Genomic DNA, 15,721 nt, shown 5'->3' on the forward strand with positions numbered 1-15,721 from the left:
AGTTGATTCTTTTCAAATAGTGCATTCAAAATGAATCTAAGACCATCCATCCTTCCCTGGAATTGTTCCTACCTTTGCTATCACGTAGCCATCGCTCGCTTCGTCCAGTATAAGGATAAGACCAGATCCGACATTGGGCGGCGGGCGCTGTCTAGCAGTTTAGATCACAAGAATGCAGATACGTTGCTGGATAGCTCAAAGGCATCCACCTTTTGTTTATTTAAAAATGCCTCAAAATGTTATGTTGTTACCAAAAACCATGGATGGTACTTTTTACAGTCGCTATCACAGCAGACAGATGACACCAAGCTGCTATAAATGATGTTGCAAATGGTGTGGCACCAGACACTTGCAACATCCTGCAGGTACAAGGAACTGTATTAGCCAAGCTGCCAATGCATTGCGTTTACCTATGGGAAATGGAAATAGGAGTTAACCTTTAATACTAGCGGGATTAGGTTAAATTTGGTGAAGTAGGGTCATGAGGTAGGAATTAGTGGTGCTAATCGAAACTTGGACCATCAGAATTCCGATTTTGTCCAATGCCCGATTTGGAATTAGGCTAGGCAAAGGTAGCAGGCTTCGAACTACGTTGGACAATCACTAGCTACACTCCAACATTTTTATAAAGCAATTGTGCATAACATTGATAGGCAAATGTAAAGCTCAGCACTCGATATGATAAATAATTTTGAGCTGGTAACAGTAAATTAAAAGCAAATAAAATAACAGTGCTGAGTGTTAACTATTGCGTAGTTTTCAGACATCTTTTGACACAAATGGCTCGCTTGGAGATTTTTGGACGGACAGTCGACGAAAATGCTGGACATTGGACGGACATTGGACATACGTTTTCTGAAACTGGCACCGCTAGTAGGGATAGCGCGTCCACGGGCTTCAATGAGTGCCTTTTTTGCTTCTCATATTTTGCCTTGGGCACGGTATATACGAGTGGTTGTTTTTGTTAGTTTGTTTATATATTAGCACATCATCACCGGGCTGTGACCCAATATTGATAGGGGCACAGCCTCAGACACTTAAGTGTCGGGATGTGTGTGTGTGGGGAGGAACCGAACGTAATATGTGTTCACTATTGAGACAAAGTTTAGCAGGCTGTATCTTCGGTAAAAAAATCTACCGATTTGAACGAACGAGGCATTATTGTGACGCGCATTGCATCTGTTGCAAGCTGTAGAGCGTCAACAGATTTGCCAGATCTCCATAGGTCATTTTTTGGACATTTGTCTGGAAGTGCTTTGGCACAAGCTCTGGCACCAGTGGCACCAATTATATGTGCGTAAGACTGGAGAGCTCTGACGACTCTGTCTGTGGATGCGCGGGTAAAGGACAGGTCTATGTGGACTGTGGACGTCCGGGTGGACTGTGGATGAGCTGGTGGACAGCTCCGTCACGATACGGAGGCGGACGGTGGACACTGGACCGGTCTGTGTGGACTGTGGATGCGGAACTGTTCGGACTGTGGAACTGTGCGGACTGTGCGCTCTGTGTGGACTGTGGATGCGCGGTTGGACAGGTCTGTGTGGGCTGTGGATGTACTGATGGACAGTTCCGTCACGACACGGAGGCGGACGGTGGACACTGGACAAGTCTGTGTGGACTGTGGATGTGCGGGTAAAGGACAGGTCTGTGTGGACTGTGGACGTCCGGGTGGACTGTGGATGAGCTGGTGGACAGCTCCGCCACGATACGGAGGCGGACGGTGGACACTGGACAGGTCTGTGTAGACTGTGGGTGGATGCGCGGTTGGACAGGTCTGTGTGGGCTGTGGATGTACTGATGGACAGCTCCGTCACGATGCACCGGTGAGTAGGTGTGATGGCGATCAGTGCGGCCGCGTGGGCAGTCGGTCACAGGGGCGCCGGCGGAGCTCTACATAAGGAGGCGCCGCCGCCGGCCGGCAGCCCACTCGGCACCGGTGGACGGCGCACCAACCACCCTCCTGCTGCCGGCCGCCGGACCAGCGGGCACCTCCCACCAGGTGAGCGGCCACTGCGGGACCACAGAGCTGCTGCCGTGGACCGCTTCACTCCTCCGCGACTAGAGCATGCTGTGTAGCTGGTGTGCAGGATAAGTATGTAAGTTATAACGTCCCAAGCAATGGGCCGCGATCCCGGATATCAGATATGTGGTAGAATGAAGCTTTTTTAGAGAGAGAAAGAAAGAAATACCTACACAACGAAACCATAAGTTTTTTTCACAACTTTCATCATTCTATTCGATGAATGAACAGCAGCAGTCAACAGTTATCATTTTAAGTATAAGGTACAATTCTTTAGGGGCAATATTTGTAATACGATATTAGTTAACCCTCGCCCGGCGAGGGGGTTGATGCAACCCCCTAAGGTTTTTCGCGAATAACGTAAGAACGGCACCACCAAATTTGGCTTACCATCTGGGGCATCCTTTTGGCACATACCTATCCTGAAAATTTCAGGTCTCAGTCTTAACAGGTCAGGTCACCAGGTCATAAAATGGGTACCAGGTCAGAGGAAAATTGGACTAGTTTATTGTCAACGAATGGCATAATTTTTCGTCGATAGCTTGAGTACAATGGCACGTTGCGCTACCAAATTTCAGACACGGCTTGGGGCATTAACCCTATTCCTGGCGGGGGGCCTCAGGAGCCCCCCCCCCCTGAGGTTTTTTAGTTATATCTCCCAAACGCTTTGAGCTAGGAAGCTCAAATTTTCTGACTTTTTCTAAAAGGCTTTTACGCAACATTTCTGAAAATTTTTAATTGATCTGACCTCAGGTCAGGTCACCAGAGGCGGTTTGGTGACCCTACCTCAGAAAAGTTTGCAATCATGCCAGAGCTAGAGTTTTTGACCGATCAATTTCTTCTCTTCAGGCTTTAGTTAGGGTACCAGTATGTGCAATTTGTATATCTCAGAATTTCCATATCTGTGACCTGAGGTCAGGCCAGACTCGTGACCTTTACATTGCAAGCCTATGGGAAAATATTGAAACGCCTCCTGCTTCGTGTAAACGAGTCAAAACCACCCAGTTCTTTCAGTATTATGGAAGATTATCTCATCGGTGATGATCCTGGTGCCGCTAATTTACAGGGGCACCGGCAAAGGTCATCTGAGGTCATGTGACGTCATAAATCGTTTTTCTGTCAATAAATCACGACATGATGGTGCTAAAGACTTGTAAGTGGTACCAAACTGCTCGCCTGGTCAAGGCGCGTCGTTTGGTATGCAGCATGACCATACCCCACAACCTCATTGATGAATGACCTGACCTTGACCTCAGGTCAAATTTTAAATTGACCTGTGAAGGTCATCACATACTTATTTCGCATCGCCTCGGCGAGAGCAACAAAAAATGTATTGGTTTTATGTCTCTATGTTTCTTAGTTTAAAAGTTATATAGGTAACTAATTCCAAAACATTTTATCGTTGATGACCTCTGGTGACCTCAATATTGACCTGACCTGAAAATGTTTTATGTAAAAGTTGTAGATCTTTAAACGACCTATCAAATGCCGTTCGCCGTTTGTCGCTGCGATGTGTAGTTTTTGAGATCTGAAGGGGGGGCCGAATCGGCCCCCCCGCCAGTTTCTTGTCCCGGCGGAGCCCGCCAGGAATAGGGTTAAAGTGGTGCATGACCTGGGAGTTTTGAGTTCCGGTGACATCAGGTCAGGTCAAACCGGTATTAATTGTCCAAATGGCACATCAAGGCAATATTTTGTTCATTAAAACAAGATCTCTTCATCGATTTGGTTCAAACTCGAAACTTGCAGGATATACTTAGCTCACAGAGTGCCATCATATGCATCACAATTTGTCAAATTCGGTTGATCTGAGTCTATCTAGAAGTCATGACAAACTTGAAGATTTGCCCGAATGGGTCTAAATGTGTAAAGAATGAGAGATTGGTGCCCCATTTCGACGTTTTTGTGTTGTACTACCTTCATATATAACTATCTACTTGGTGTTTGCAAGAGCTGCAAAAACGCTAGGGTCGGGTCATCTGAGGTCAACTAAGTTCAAACAACGTTTTTGCTAATAACATGGCACGCGATGAGGCTAGAGCTTCAAACATGGTGTCACTGTATTCCTTGTGATCAGGCGATTCGAATGATATGAAGCACTTTGACCAGCTTGAACTTCATTAATTACGTAAGTAAGTTCACTTAATTTAATAAAATTTAAAGTTCACTTAAATTTGTAACAAAACATTTCATCCGATGCACACGGCCGTGCTGAGTTCACTGGTGCTTTAATATTTGTTCTAACTTTACTAGATAAAAAGTTATGCGAAAAATGTTCGACATGTTTTAGCGAAATTTTTACATTTATAAAAAAATCTAATATTGACCTAGAGTCACCAAATTTCGACGAAGGCTAGATCTCCTATACGGGCCTACCTACCCTGTAAATTTGGGCGTTTCTAAAAGCCATAAGAGCCAATCACCAGGGGAGGGGGGTCGTACCAACCCCCCCTCGCCGTCCGTGTTATGAAAAAGGCCCTCGCCTAGCGAGGATTAAATCGACGGGTACACACACTGCCTGTTGGCATCACCATTCCTGGGTGCCAACGCGATATCATCTTAGAGACGCGTAAATGATTTTAACGTAGACATATACTTGTAAAGAACACAAAGTCGTCAGAACTGCTGCACTATGGGCGCAATAAAACGATAGCACCTAAATGTGAAGAAATGTTAACAACGACAAGGCATTGAACATCCTTAATAGCAGAAGTACACTGTTGAGCATCGTTATATGCTGTTTGTATTGTAGATCAATGGCCATCTTGAAGGAACACAAAGGAATTATTCCTCCAATAATGTCACGACTGAAATGCATCTGTTGTTCGTACTTAATAGCCGTTTTCACGACGGCCATCTGGTACACATTTGGTGCACATCTGGTGCAGATTAGGTGCAGATTTGGTCCAATTAGGTTCAGGGTGTCCCTTAGTAGCTATCAGCTATGGTTGCACCATTTGCTTATATGCCTGCTTTGTCATATTATCAGAAAGTATCATCGATTAAAACACTGAAATAAATTCATCAAATAAAGATATTTGCTGTAAAAGAAATTAGATGCAGATTTCGTCAAATTAGGTGCACTCGCCGGATAGCCCGTCGTGAAAACGGCTAATCTGACCTAAACTTCTTCATCCAAATCGCTCTAAGTGTTATAACTGACTCAATACTGGATTGGTGTCGTTCAACTAGTTAGCTGCGAATAATTTTTATCGATTATCAACTTGGAACACACATACATTTCCCCGGATTTCCCTGTATGACTTTGAGCACACACCCACTGATTAGTCCATAAGTTTGATTGTGCCGACCGCACTTGGATATTCTAGGAACTAGGAATGAATTCAGCTTCGTGCTGATATGACAAATTGATCGAATCGATCAGGCCCTTTATCACTGTCAATTATCAGCTATGTGTTTATAGATAGGCATCAGTTAGTCGGTACTGGCAGTTTCACAGATGTGCTTTACGCACATTGCAGTAACCGTCGGAAAGGTATCGGAAATTGGTCTCGACAAGTGACAACCTGGGGTAGCTATATAATGATTCTACTTACATGCTGTCATTTTTTACATGTTCGGTCAGTCGTTGACAACTGCAAATACATGCCTTCATCAGCTACACAACGTAAATGTCCGTAACCAGTCGTACTAACATTGGCAGCTCCATTACTTATTTATTAGCGTCCCCAGGTTGTCTGGGCCACCGTGAGCGACTGGTTGATCCAGGATCAGCTCAGCGGATCAGCGGGATCGCCGCCGGCAGCATGTTGATGACGTCAGTGGAGTAGACAGTCATGACCAGTTTGGGACCGTCAAATGTCAGCGACTCAGCAGTCATCGATGGCTGCTGGTCATACGCGTGCATTATTCAACTAAAAGAACGCACAAATGCTGCCTGCCGCCCAAGGTAATCATTCAGCCCCTCTGCGCCGGCTTTGGATCAGCAGCGGGCAATATTGTGCTGAAAAATTCACAGCATTGGTATGGCAGGTCCGGCGCGAACTAATCGGATCGCGTACTTGGCCTGGATTCAGTGCATTAACCTGCAATCCTGGTCTATGTACTGCCAAGTCATGATTAATGAAGCGGTGAGCTGCACTGAGCATGGCAAGCGTCGCTTTTAGACTGTGGACTTTCGTGGTTAGACTCAAAGAACCAAGTCTAGGAAGAAGGAAGTCATGGTGCTGTGCATATAACAGATCATGTCTTAGGGAATCAATATTGAATGGTGTTTGGAAATGTGCAAAACAAAACCAAAACATTTTGCATAACATATGTCACTTGGCTGCATATGTGTTACATGACAGCTACATCTAAAAAGGCCTTCTACATTTTTTTTTCGCCAAAGTCGCAAGTACCTAGGTATCTATTCCAAAACAGTTTACGGAACATGTTTTAAATTGGCCACCTCAGTTCATGTGGCGGACCTGTGCCGATCCGTATACCCGATCTGTGTGACCCTGAACAGGCCAACTGAAATGCCACGGAAACATTAACTAGGACCTCCATCCGCAGCATTGCTCCTACGTACTTACGTATACAAAGCATATCTATCCTCAAACCGCCGCGAGGTCGCACAAGTTAGTTCGACAGGTTTTCATTGGATCCGTGCTGATAGTTTTTTATATTGCATGCTAGGCCTGATAAAACAGGCTTTTGCAATGTCATTCTGCCACATGTTTTAGCAAAAGAAGTTTGGTTTCAGTATACACTTAAATTAATTGCTGTAGTACAAATCACGTGTCGTAGGGTTCATCATGTCTACAATACCTACGACTTACTAGTACGATTAACAAGCGCTTGAAGACAGATGCTTTTGAAAGGCATTCGATTTACATTTTCATCGAGTAAATAGGTAGGTAATTGGTTTTCTAGGCAATATGGATTGTGTCCGGAATGACTGCAGTTCAGTAGGTAAAAGTAAACACCTAGTAGGCTTTAGGGAATCAAACGCTCATGACAAGTGCCAAAGACATGCACAATTCCTTCTCCAGGCTCATGTATCAAAGCCGACCCGTGCCTCTCCCTGCCGGTCTTTCAGTGACACGATTAGGGGCGCGAGCGTGATAAACGTGCGTCAACGGTCAGAATCGACCCCATACGGCTCTGGAAGACAAATTATGGTACGCCTGGTGCGGGAAAGCAGCTGATGCCAGACAGAAACGGAGTCAGTGAGTGTGTGTGCACTGCAGTGTGAGAGCGAGACAGGAGAGAGAGAGAGAGGGAGAGAGAGAGAGAGAGAGAGAGAGAGAGAGAGAGAGAGAGAGAGAGAGAGAGAGAGATAGAGAGAGAGAGAGAGCGAGAAAGAGAGAGAGAGCGTGAGAAAGAGAGAGAGAGAGAGAGAGAGAGAGAGAGAGAGAGAGAGAGAGAGAGAGAGAGAGAGAGAGGGGACGATTTGGAGGTAGAGGCTGGACGTTGAGATGACTTTTGGAGCAGTATATTCTTTCCTAATAAACACTGAATGCCATAGTATAAATTATGGTATAAATTTTGCAAACACCTCAGCTTACTGGAGTCCCCTGTTCTATGTTTAACTGTCCCTTGTTTGGGTGTTATTTTTGGAACGCACTCAATTTAGTAAAAGGCAAATTTGTCATTAAAACAAATCCGAGAAAAATATATACCAAAAATAGTGCGCCTAAGATTGATAAAAGCGTATGATGTGGAGCCCTTTTTTTGCAAGATATTTGTATGTAATACGCCCTATTTAAAGCTGACATATTTCAGTCTACCTGTCCATAGTGAACTGTTACACGATATGTGTTGAACCATGGATGGATCCGGTATCCGCCGCCTGCCGCGCCGAGCGGCCGTGCGCACTGCGCAGTTATGCTGCGCCGCACGGCACCGGCGAGCTGCGGCACAGCCTACCCAGCCAGGCCACTGCCGCTGTCGGCTGCTCCATTCGCGGGCGGCGCGAGCTGCAGGGGACGGAGATGCTGTTATTACTTGCACATCTCGAAATGCACTTCTCCTGACAGCAGCGCATCAGGTAACTAATGAGGCGGACGTCTCTTCGAGAAGTTGAGACATGGATAAAGCGCCCAAATAAGTTACGCGGCGCCCAAATAAGTTTCATCGGTTCAGATTATCTGCAGTCATCATCTGGCATTCCAAACTAGAGATACGAAACATAGCACGAAACGGGCTTAAATCAAACACACACGATTCCGTGGAGATGCAAACCCAAAATAGATGATCTCAAGTCCTCAAATGTCAGCGATCTCAGAGGGGTCCTACATTTCCCCCGACCTGAACCATGGCATTCGATTTCGAAATGGAGTATCATTTGCTATGGTAAGTGGCGCTTACCCTAATGATGTCATAAGTATCGTTAGCCTATAATGGTGCAGACATTGGCAGCTCTAGTAAAGTCGTTGAAATTCAACACGACATTATTTGCACAAGACAAGACAAGGAAAGGTGCGCCGTGGCGACATTCGAGATTACAAGATCTCAGAAGATGAGCGGCAGTACCCCAACATGCCATCACATCAGCCCTGATACAGCTGACGAGCTCATCCGTTGGGTGTTATCCCCAAAGCAAACAAGCCAATCAAAGTGCTGAGCCGGCCGGTGCGCCGTTGCATGCCAATCGGCTCTGCCGTTCGCCAGTCGCCGGGTCGCCGTGCCTACTGCCATCAGACAAATGTCGTTACGCGCCAAACGCGACGCTGATCCGAGACTGATCGACGACAAACGGCACCGCTCGCTCCCAGGTCGCGACCCGAGTGTTCCCCCAGCGTTCCCGAGCGTTCCCGAGAGCTCCGGTGTGTTTCGGATGACCCCAGTAGCACACAGTGATAGGATGAACGGGATAGCCGTTTTAGAGTGTCAGCCAGTCAAATGGCTGATGTGATGGTGACGCTAAACCATCACCCAAGGGTGACCCAAGGGTTTAATGAGCGGCGCATAAGACGTCGAACGATGACGCATCACTGGTCAAGTTCATGACTGGAGGAATAATCTTGTCTTTCTTTCGCTTACAAATGGCCTTAATATTGGTGGGTGAGGCTGACACTGCTTAGTCCACTTCTTTGTGTGTACTGTGTGGATGCATCTAAGCTCTAACACGCATCAAAAAAAGTCAAAAATCTATGAAGATCAAAGTTCCGAAGGGACACTCTCCACAAGTTCGACATTTTGTTGCAGCTTTCGCCATATAGTTATTTACATACGTACCAATATAGTTGCTTACAAAAAGTGCCGTAAAAATCGAGCTTTAATGCATTTGAATATCACAACAAAAATATTTTGATTCAAAAAGCACTACCAAACATGACATGAAACAAGTATTAACTACTTTGGTCACTTCATTTCTACATATAGGGTGAAATAGATTGCAACACGAATAGTTGCAGTGCCGCCTCAAACTGTCGTAAAAAAACTGTCTCTTACCAGATCCGATAGCTCCTCGGATCACACAGATTGCAAGCTGCCCTTTCCATTCTAGGACACATGTCGCACAAAAGAGGACCAGATCAAACGCGTTCTAAACTAAGATAAGCCGAAACGAACGACTGCCAGTGGCCGGGCTGAGACGATCCAGCTTCAATGAACGAGCCGGTCTGGTGGACGAAAACGGTGCGAAGAGGCCGCAGCTGCGACCGAGCTCGGGCAAAGGTCGGTCTCAGCCGGCAGGAAATATACGGAGACGTCATTGCTCATTCCGATGACGAAGACGGCTGCGGGCTCACACCGGGCCGCTGGTATTCTCAGGTGTGCAGTGTATCTTATGGGGCCAGGAGATCACGAGAACTGGCGAGAGAGACAGTGTTTCCATTTGGCAAGGGGTTTGAAGTGTATTTTGATGTGTGGTAATGAGCCAATTGCTTTATTTATGTGAATTATAAAGCAGGGATATAAATTGTAATAAGTTGACGATGTTCTAAACGCAATCAAATTACATTCAGACCCTACCAGAGCAAGTCATTTTTACCAGAGCAGACGAACAAAAGAAAGAGCAACGCCGAGGAAATTTGATGACCAGATCAATAACTTGCATTGCTCGTTTCTTTCCGGTGTCATTATGTCTAATGATAATTTAGATCAGAGAGCATCTCCCGTTGTCCTCACTAACATACACACGAGACATACTCGGTCAACATGCCCGCAAGCACTCGTCTGATGGGGAGGGACAAAGCAAACTCATCTTGGTAACGCCCCATTGTGCGTCGCCCTGCCATCGTCGTCTCTGCTCGATCTATGTCCATCTGCGACCGAGGTGCGTTCTCCAATCACGCGAGCCTTTCTCTCTTTATTTCCAGACGGCGCTCTCGCCCCGCCGCCCGCCGCCCGCCGCCCGCCGCCCGCCGCCCGCGCCGCCGACGATGCGGCTGCCGCTGCTCGCGCTCCTGGCCCTGCTGAGTGTGCTCTCGCTGGCGGCCTGGGGTGCCGCCTGGCCGCGCACCTCGCTGGCCACCGAGCTGCGCCACCGGCTGGATACCCGCGGCTCGTTCATGCGGCTCGGCCGCGGCGATGACGGGCTCGGTGAGCCGGAGTCCGTCGATGAGCAGCGCGCCGAGTCGGAGCCCGAGTCGGCCGACCCACTCGGTGACTCTGAGTCGGCGCTGGACGACGCCGAGCGGCGGGAGTTCGCCAGGCTGACCCGGCCCAGCTTCGTCCGGCTGGGCCGCATGTGGCTGCCGCGCGGCAGCCGCGCCAGCAGCATACGACTCGGCCGGCGCTCGGGAGATACAAACTTCCCCACCAGCTACAAACGCTACCGCATCAGGTTGAAGAGGTCCGTCTAAGCGTCTCCCGGGCAGGCAGCCGCCAGGCGCGGAACAGGGGAATGCAATGCAGAAGACATCATCCGGTCAGAATGATTAAAATAATGAAATCAATATTAACAACAGCAGCAGACTTTGGGCGAGGCGAGTGGCTCTGAATGATTATCGACCAGCGTCGAATGCACGCAATCTCTCTCGATGCCTCGGGAGGTGATGCTACTCGCTGTATCAGGAGGTGATACTTTGCATCGGGAGGTCATACCCTCTGTATCAGGAGGTGATACCGCAGCGCCCGACATACATGGTCTGGAGGCGTGTGACAGGGATCGAGAATGGCTGGCGCTCCCTGTCACATGCTCACAAGGCGACAGCTGACTAACCCGGCCCGAAGGGCTCCACACCGATAGCTTCATCAGAAATGACCGACTTAGTTATCCCCACTGACTTAAGTAAAGCTATACTGTGCTGATTGTTCAATCATGAAGCTATAGTAATCGCTACTGATTCCACGTGTGAGCTCTCGCTCGAAATCTCGAATCTGGGGATCGTATTGCTGTTCAGTTTTTGTTGGTGAATATGACTATGGTAATGAACATTCAAAAGGATTACAATGGCCCATTGAAGCGTTATTGGATAAAGTTAGAATATCAACAATGTCCCAATGCTCGCCTGCAGTGTTCCATGGTCGTTCTTACGTTTGATCGTAGCGGTAACATGGTTTCAGTGTCCTTACAGGGCAGGTGCCCTTGCATTATATATTCGTCCATATGTGACTGCACCCATAAGTGGGCCATGAGTCTTTGGTTACTTTTATGCTAACAAAGAATAAAGGTGGGACATGCCGATGACAGAAATGCAACGTTTAGGACGAATAGCTGATGAAAATTATGTGTTTATCATGCCTAAGAATGCATCAGACTAAAAGGATCGATGCTAATATATGAATGTTGCATTAATTTTGCGAAAATACGCTGCGAGTTGCGTGCAATGCGTGCGACTGTATCACACAGTGGTGATGTTTCGTCGGTGTTATTTCGCTATGCGGAGTACAGCATTACGCTAATGTCTGTTGATAAAAGGGAGGCGTCCCTTCTGAAAACTAAGAGCGAAATATGGTGTTAAATTCTCTGACTAAGGCAGGCAAAATGTATGTGCACTACCCAGACCCAGCTATGCCCTTTCCAACGCCGTGCCTTCGCCAGAAGAAATCGGAGTCCAAACTTTGCCAAAATGCCACCTTACCATCACACTGTAACTTCACCGTATGCAACTGAGGTGACTAGTTACCTTTTATTTTTCTATGACTGTGATTGTTTTGGCGTGTATTATTTTCTTATTTCGTGGATAGGGGCTTGTAAATATCTGATATGTACCGCAAACCCTGATGCTGTGTAATTGTTGCACAAATAATAATATGCTGTTATTTAGTATCCATAAGGAGGAGGTGCATTTGCAATATACGTTATCCGGAGCTTAGTTTGTAACCCAGAGGCTGTTTGACGTCCAAATATGTAGTATTGGAACACTTGAAGAGCGGCTAACTGTGTGCACAATGCATCAAACGCACCACACACAAGGGACATGTGTCATCAAATCGTCGCCATTGGGCTGTGTCAACGCTCCAAATCATTTGTCATAATTTAACCATGGATGAGATGGATTGGTGTCTTCGCAGTTTTTGGCGACATTGAGCTCAGGCCTGCCATCTAGCGGGAGAATTATCGTAAGTTAGGAGCAAGCCCAGTGAACGCCGCTGATTAGCATTGTGACACACGGGAGTGTGGTGTAGTAGCAGGCTTGTTGTGCAATTTTTCAAAAGGTTATGTCTTTATATGTCAGAAAAAGCGAAGAAATGAATAGATTTATGTGCAGGCTCAGTAATAAGATAAGCGGTTTCCTGTTATTTCCTCTTTAAATCGTGAAATGGGGAGTTATTGGAGACTTCGCCAGCACGTGTCATTTTCGCTATTTTTCAAATGAGTCTTTACTTGGCCTAAATTAAACATTTTATCCGATCAAAGAACAAAACTAGCGTAAGTAGGTACTATCTATAAGTCTAATGAAAAAGTTGAACGGAATTGCTAACGTCATTGCCACTCAATGTGTCATCCAAGACCATCTATGAAAAGGACCCAACCAGTGCTGCGTAGTCGATGAAATTTCAGTGACTTTGGCTCCAACTCCGATTCCGGTATCCAAATATCGACTCCGACTCCTCCGGGCAGAACTGTCGATTCCACACAGACTCCGACTCTGACTCCGACTCTGCCGCCCTGGTACGTCTGTGGAGTCGATGACTTTTCGGTGACGTTCGACTCATACTCCGACTACAGCTTTTAAAAATCAACCGACTCCGAGTCGGAACAGAACCGCTGGCTCTGACTACAACTCCGCAGCCCTGGCCCAAGATAGCCGCCTAAACCAATTTCGGTGTGTGATCTTCTTCATACATTGTTATTGTTATTTTAAACAAGAAGTGGAAAAGGGAGACGAAGCCTTCACAAACAAGGATCTCCTGTTGTGGATCAATCAGCTGCTGGAACAGAAAGGCATAAACACCACGCATCTCATCTCATCGTTTTCCTAACGACTCTGCACCAATGTAAGCACTGATCAATGCCATGCAGTGCGAGCATCGATGTGACATTTGTGTACCAAGTTTTAGTTATCCGCCCAGCCGTTCTTGAGATATGAAAGCGGCACCCCGCACGTGAGCACGTGCAGTAGCACCCCCATAGTGACACATGGAAATGCATTGGCCACTGGGTACCTAACTATTGACGAAGTTATACTGTAATGGGCCCAGCCATTGCGGAGTTACTTTATGTGGAACAATTTCGACACCCCTAAGTTGGCACGTGGCACGTGCGGTAACATTTAACCAAGGTGTAGAAAATCGGGCGAAATTCGGAGAAGAAGGAATAAGCCTACCAATTATGTATGACATATTGTCAAACTGCTGTACCATTGTAAGTAAATGACCATATAAAAGGTCGTACAAGCCGATGGGACTGGGCGTTTCAATACACACCGTCTTGCGCATTTTATTTTCGTTATTAGCTAAAGGCTGCTTGACGTTTTTGGCTTTCAAGCATTTAATACATTTTTTTTGTCGTCTCAGGTCCAGTGAGATTAACTCCAACTCGTGGGAATATGCACTTCAAGCCAACTAACACACCACACCCACGTGTGTCATAATGCTGAGAGATGGCGTTCACTCGGCTTGCTCCTAACTTACGATAATTCTCTCGCTAGATGGCAGGCCTGATCCCAATGTCGCGGATCCCAATGTTAATTTCCACGAGACACCAATCCACCATACAATGGAGGAGGTGCAGTTTTCGCCGGAACATTAAGGCACATCATTATTTTCAACGAGAGTCGATTAAGAAGATAAAGGGGTCATGAAACGACAAAATACCGCAAGGCTTTTCAGCAGGGCCGTTCTCAGTTGTTGGAAACTGGCTGTCCAAAGGAAGTGTGTCCAAGGTCTCGACTCTCGAGCAACATTGTTCCCGAGCCGCCGGTCACGGTGAGGGATACATGCGTCTATTGCCGGCTTTCTAGTGAGGGCAAGAAAAGGTTAATTATAAAATATGTGTGAAAATGTGTGCAGATAAAAATATATGCGCTTGTTTATCGAGCCAAATGCATGCCTAGCATTCCTGAATATTAGGCGCATCGTTTGGTGGGATTGCAATTACGCCGAAGCCCAGGATCTCTTGTATCAGCGATATTACTACTGTCGGCAAACACGTCCTCTGTCAGATAAGATCCTCGTTGACACCTAGGCGCTTCATATCATTGTCACACGCCGATCAGTGGTGGAACACATCTCACTCCCACTCACATATTGCATATTAATATTGCATTCAGGAAATGGCAATATGCCTTCAAAACGTAGTGCACTAAAAATTAAATCAACATTTAGATATTTGTCTTTATTACATGAGTTTGGGAATAAAGTTGGATGGTAGCAGCATAGGTGCAAATAAAACTAGCATTGCTGTATATCTATAACGCAATAAAAATGAAACTAACAATAAATAACTCTGAGCTGGTTTAGATCCTTTCTGTCGGATAGAAAACAAAGAGTCGTTGTGAACGGTAAGTGCTCCTCGTGGCAGGACGTTCTCTCTGGTACACCGGAAGGTAGTGTAATTTCGCCATTGCTTTTCGCTCTTTTCGTTAACGATTATCCATTGTGTGTTCAAACAAAATGCTTAATGTTTGCGGATGACATCAAGGTGTACTCAGAGATTTCAGATTTGACAGATACTGCACGGCTACAAGGGGGTATTAGGAGACTTTATAATTGGTCGAAAACTTGGAAATTGAAATTGAATCCCTCCAAGTGCAAGCAGTTCTGTATTACCTTAAAAAGTGATCCCCTTACTTGTCAATACATGATTGGTGACACTCGCCTGGAAATCGTGCACACAATTAGGGACTTGGGGGTGGTTTTAGACAGACGACTCACGTTTTGTAATCATGTTGACTTTATTGTGTCTAGGCACAGACTTCTCTATACATGGACTGTGCACTGATCTGGCCGAAGTAGCATAAGGGGCCCAAAATTGTGGCAATACGTTTGAAGCATTTGCCAGGGAGCATGGCCATTTTTCTTTGAATTATTCATTTTAACGTTCTGGAACCTTCGCTTAAATGGAAAATAAAACATTTTCCGCTATGATTTCCCGCCAGAATTGCCAATCTTGAGTCAAAATTCCAGGCTGTGGACTTAAATATCAAGCGAAGATCAGAGGCATGCAAGTGTTTCTGTGCATTTTGAGTTGTGTGTTCAATGGTAGGTACTGTCATAAAACAGAAAGTTATACTCCCAGCTACAAGTGGACTACTTTTCACCATCGATCAGGTTCAACAAAGACAGTTTTGGTTCCCACACGTATGTATTCGTAACGATTCCCAACGGCCAGCATGGGCACAAACACCGATTTGGTCCACTATC

At 46.3% G+C, this 15,721-nt stretch overlaps 1 protein-coding gene across 1 annotated transcript; it reads left to right on the top strand.

Annotated features, from left to right (window-relative positions):
* Positions 1-1,579: 1,579 nt before the first annotated feature.
* Positions 1,580-12,224, top strand: LOC122378137. Its single transcript, XM_043358858.1, has 2 exons — positions 1,580-1,999; positions 10,288-12,224. The coding sequence occupies exon 2, from the start codon at positions 10,351-10,353 to the stop codon at positions 10,771-10,773; it is 423 nt and encodes a 140-aa protein (XP_043214793.1). The 5' UTR covers positions 1,580-1,999; positions 10,288-10,350; the 3' UTR covers positions 10,774-12,224.
* Positions 12,225-15,721: the final 3,497 nt, after the last annotated feature.

This window comes from Amphibalanus amphitrite, unplaced genomic scaffold (genome assembly GCF_019059575.1).
Source record: "Amphibalanus amphitrite isolate SeventyFive unplaced genomic scaffold, NRLGWU_Aamphi_draft 000055F_arrow, whole genome shotgun sequence".
Taxonomy (NCBI): Eukaryota; Metazoa; Arthropoda; class Thecostraca; order Balanomorpha; family Balanidae; genus Amphibalanus; species Amphibalanus amphitrite.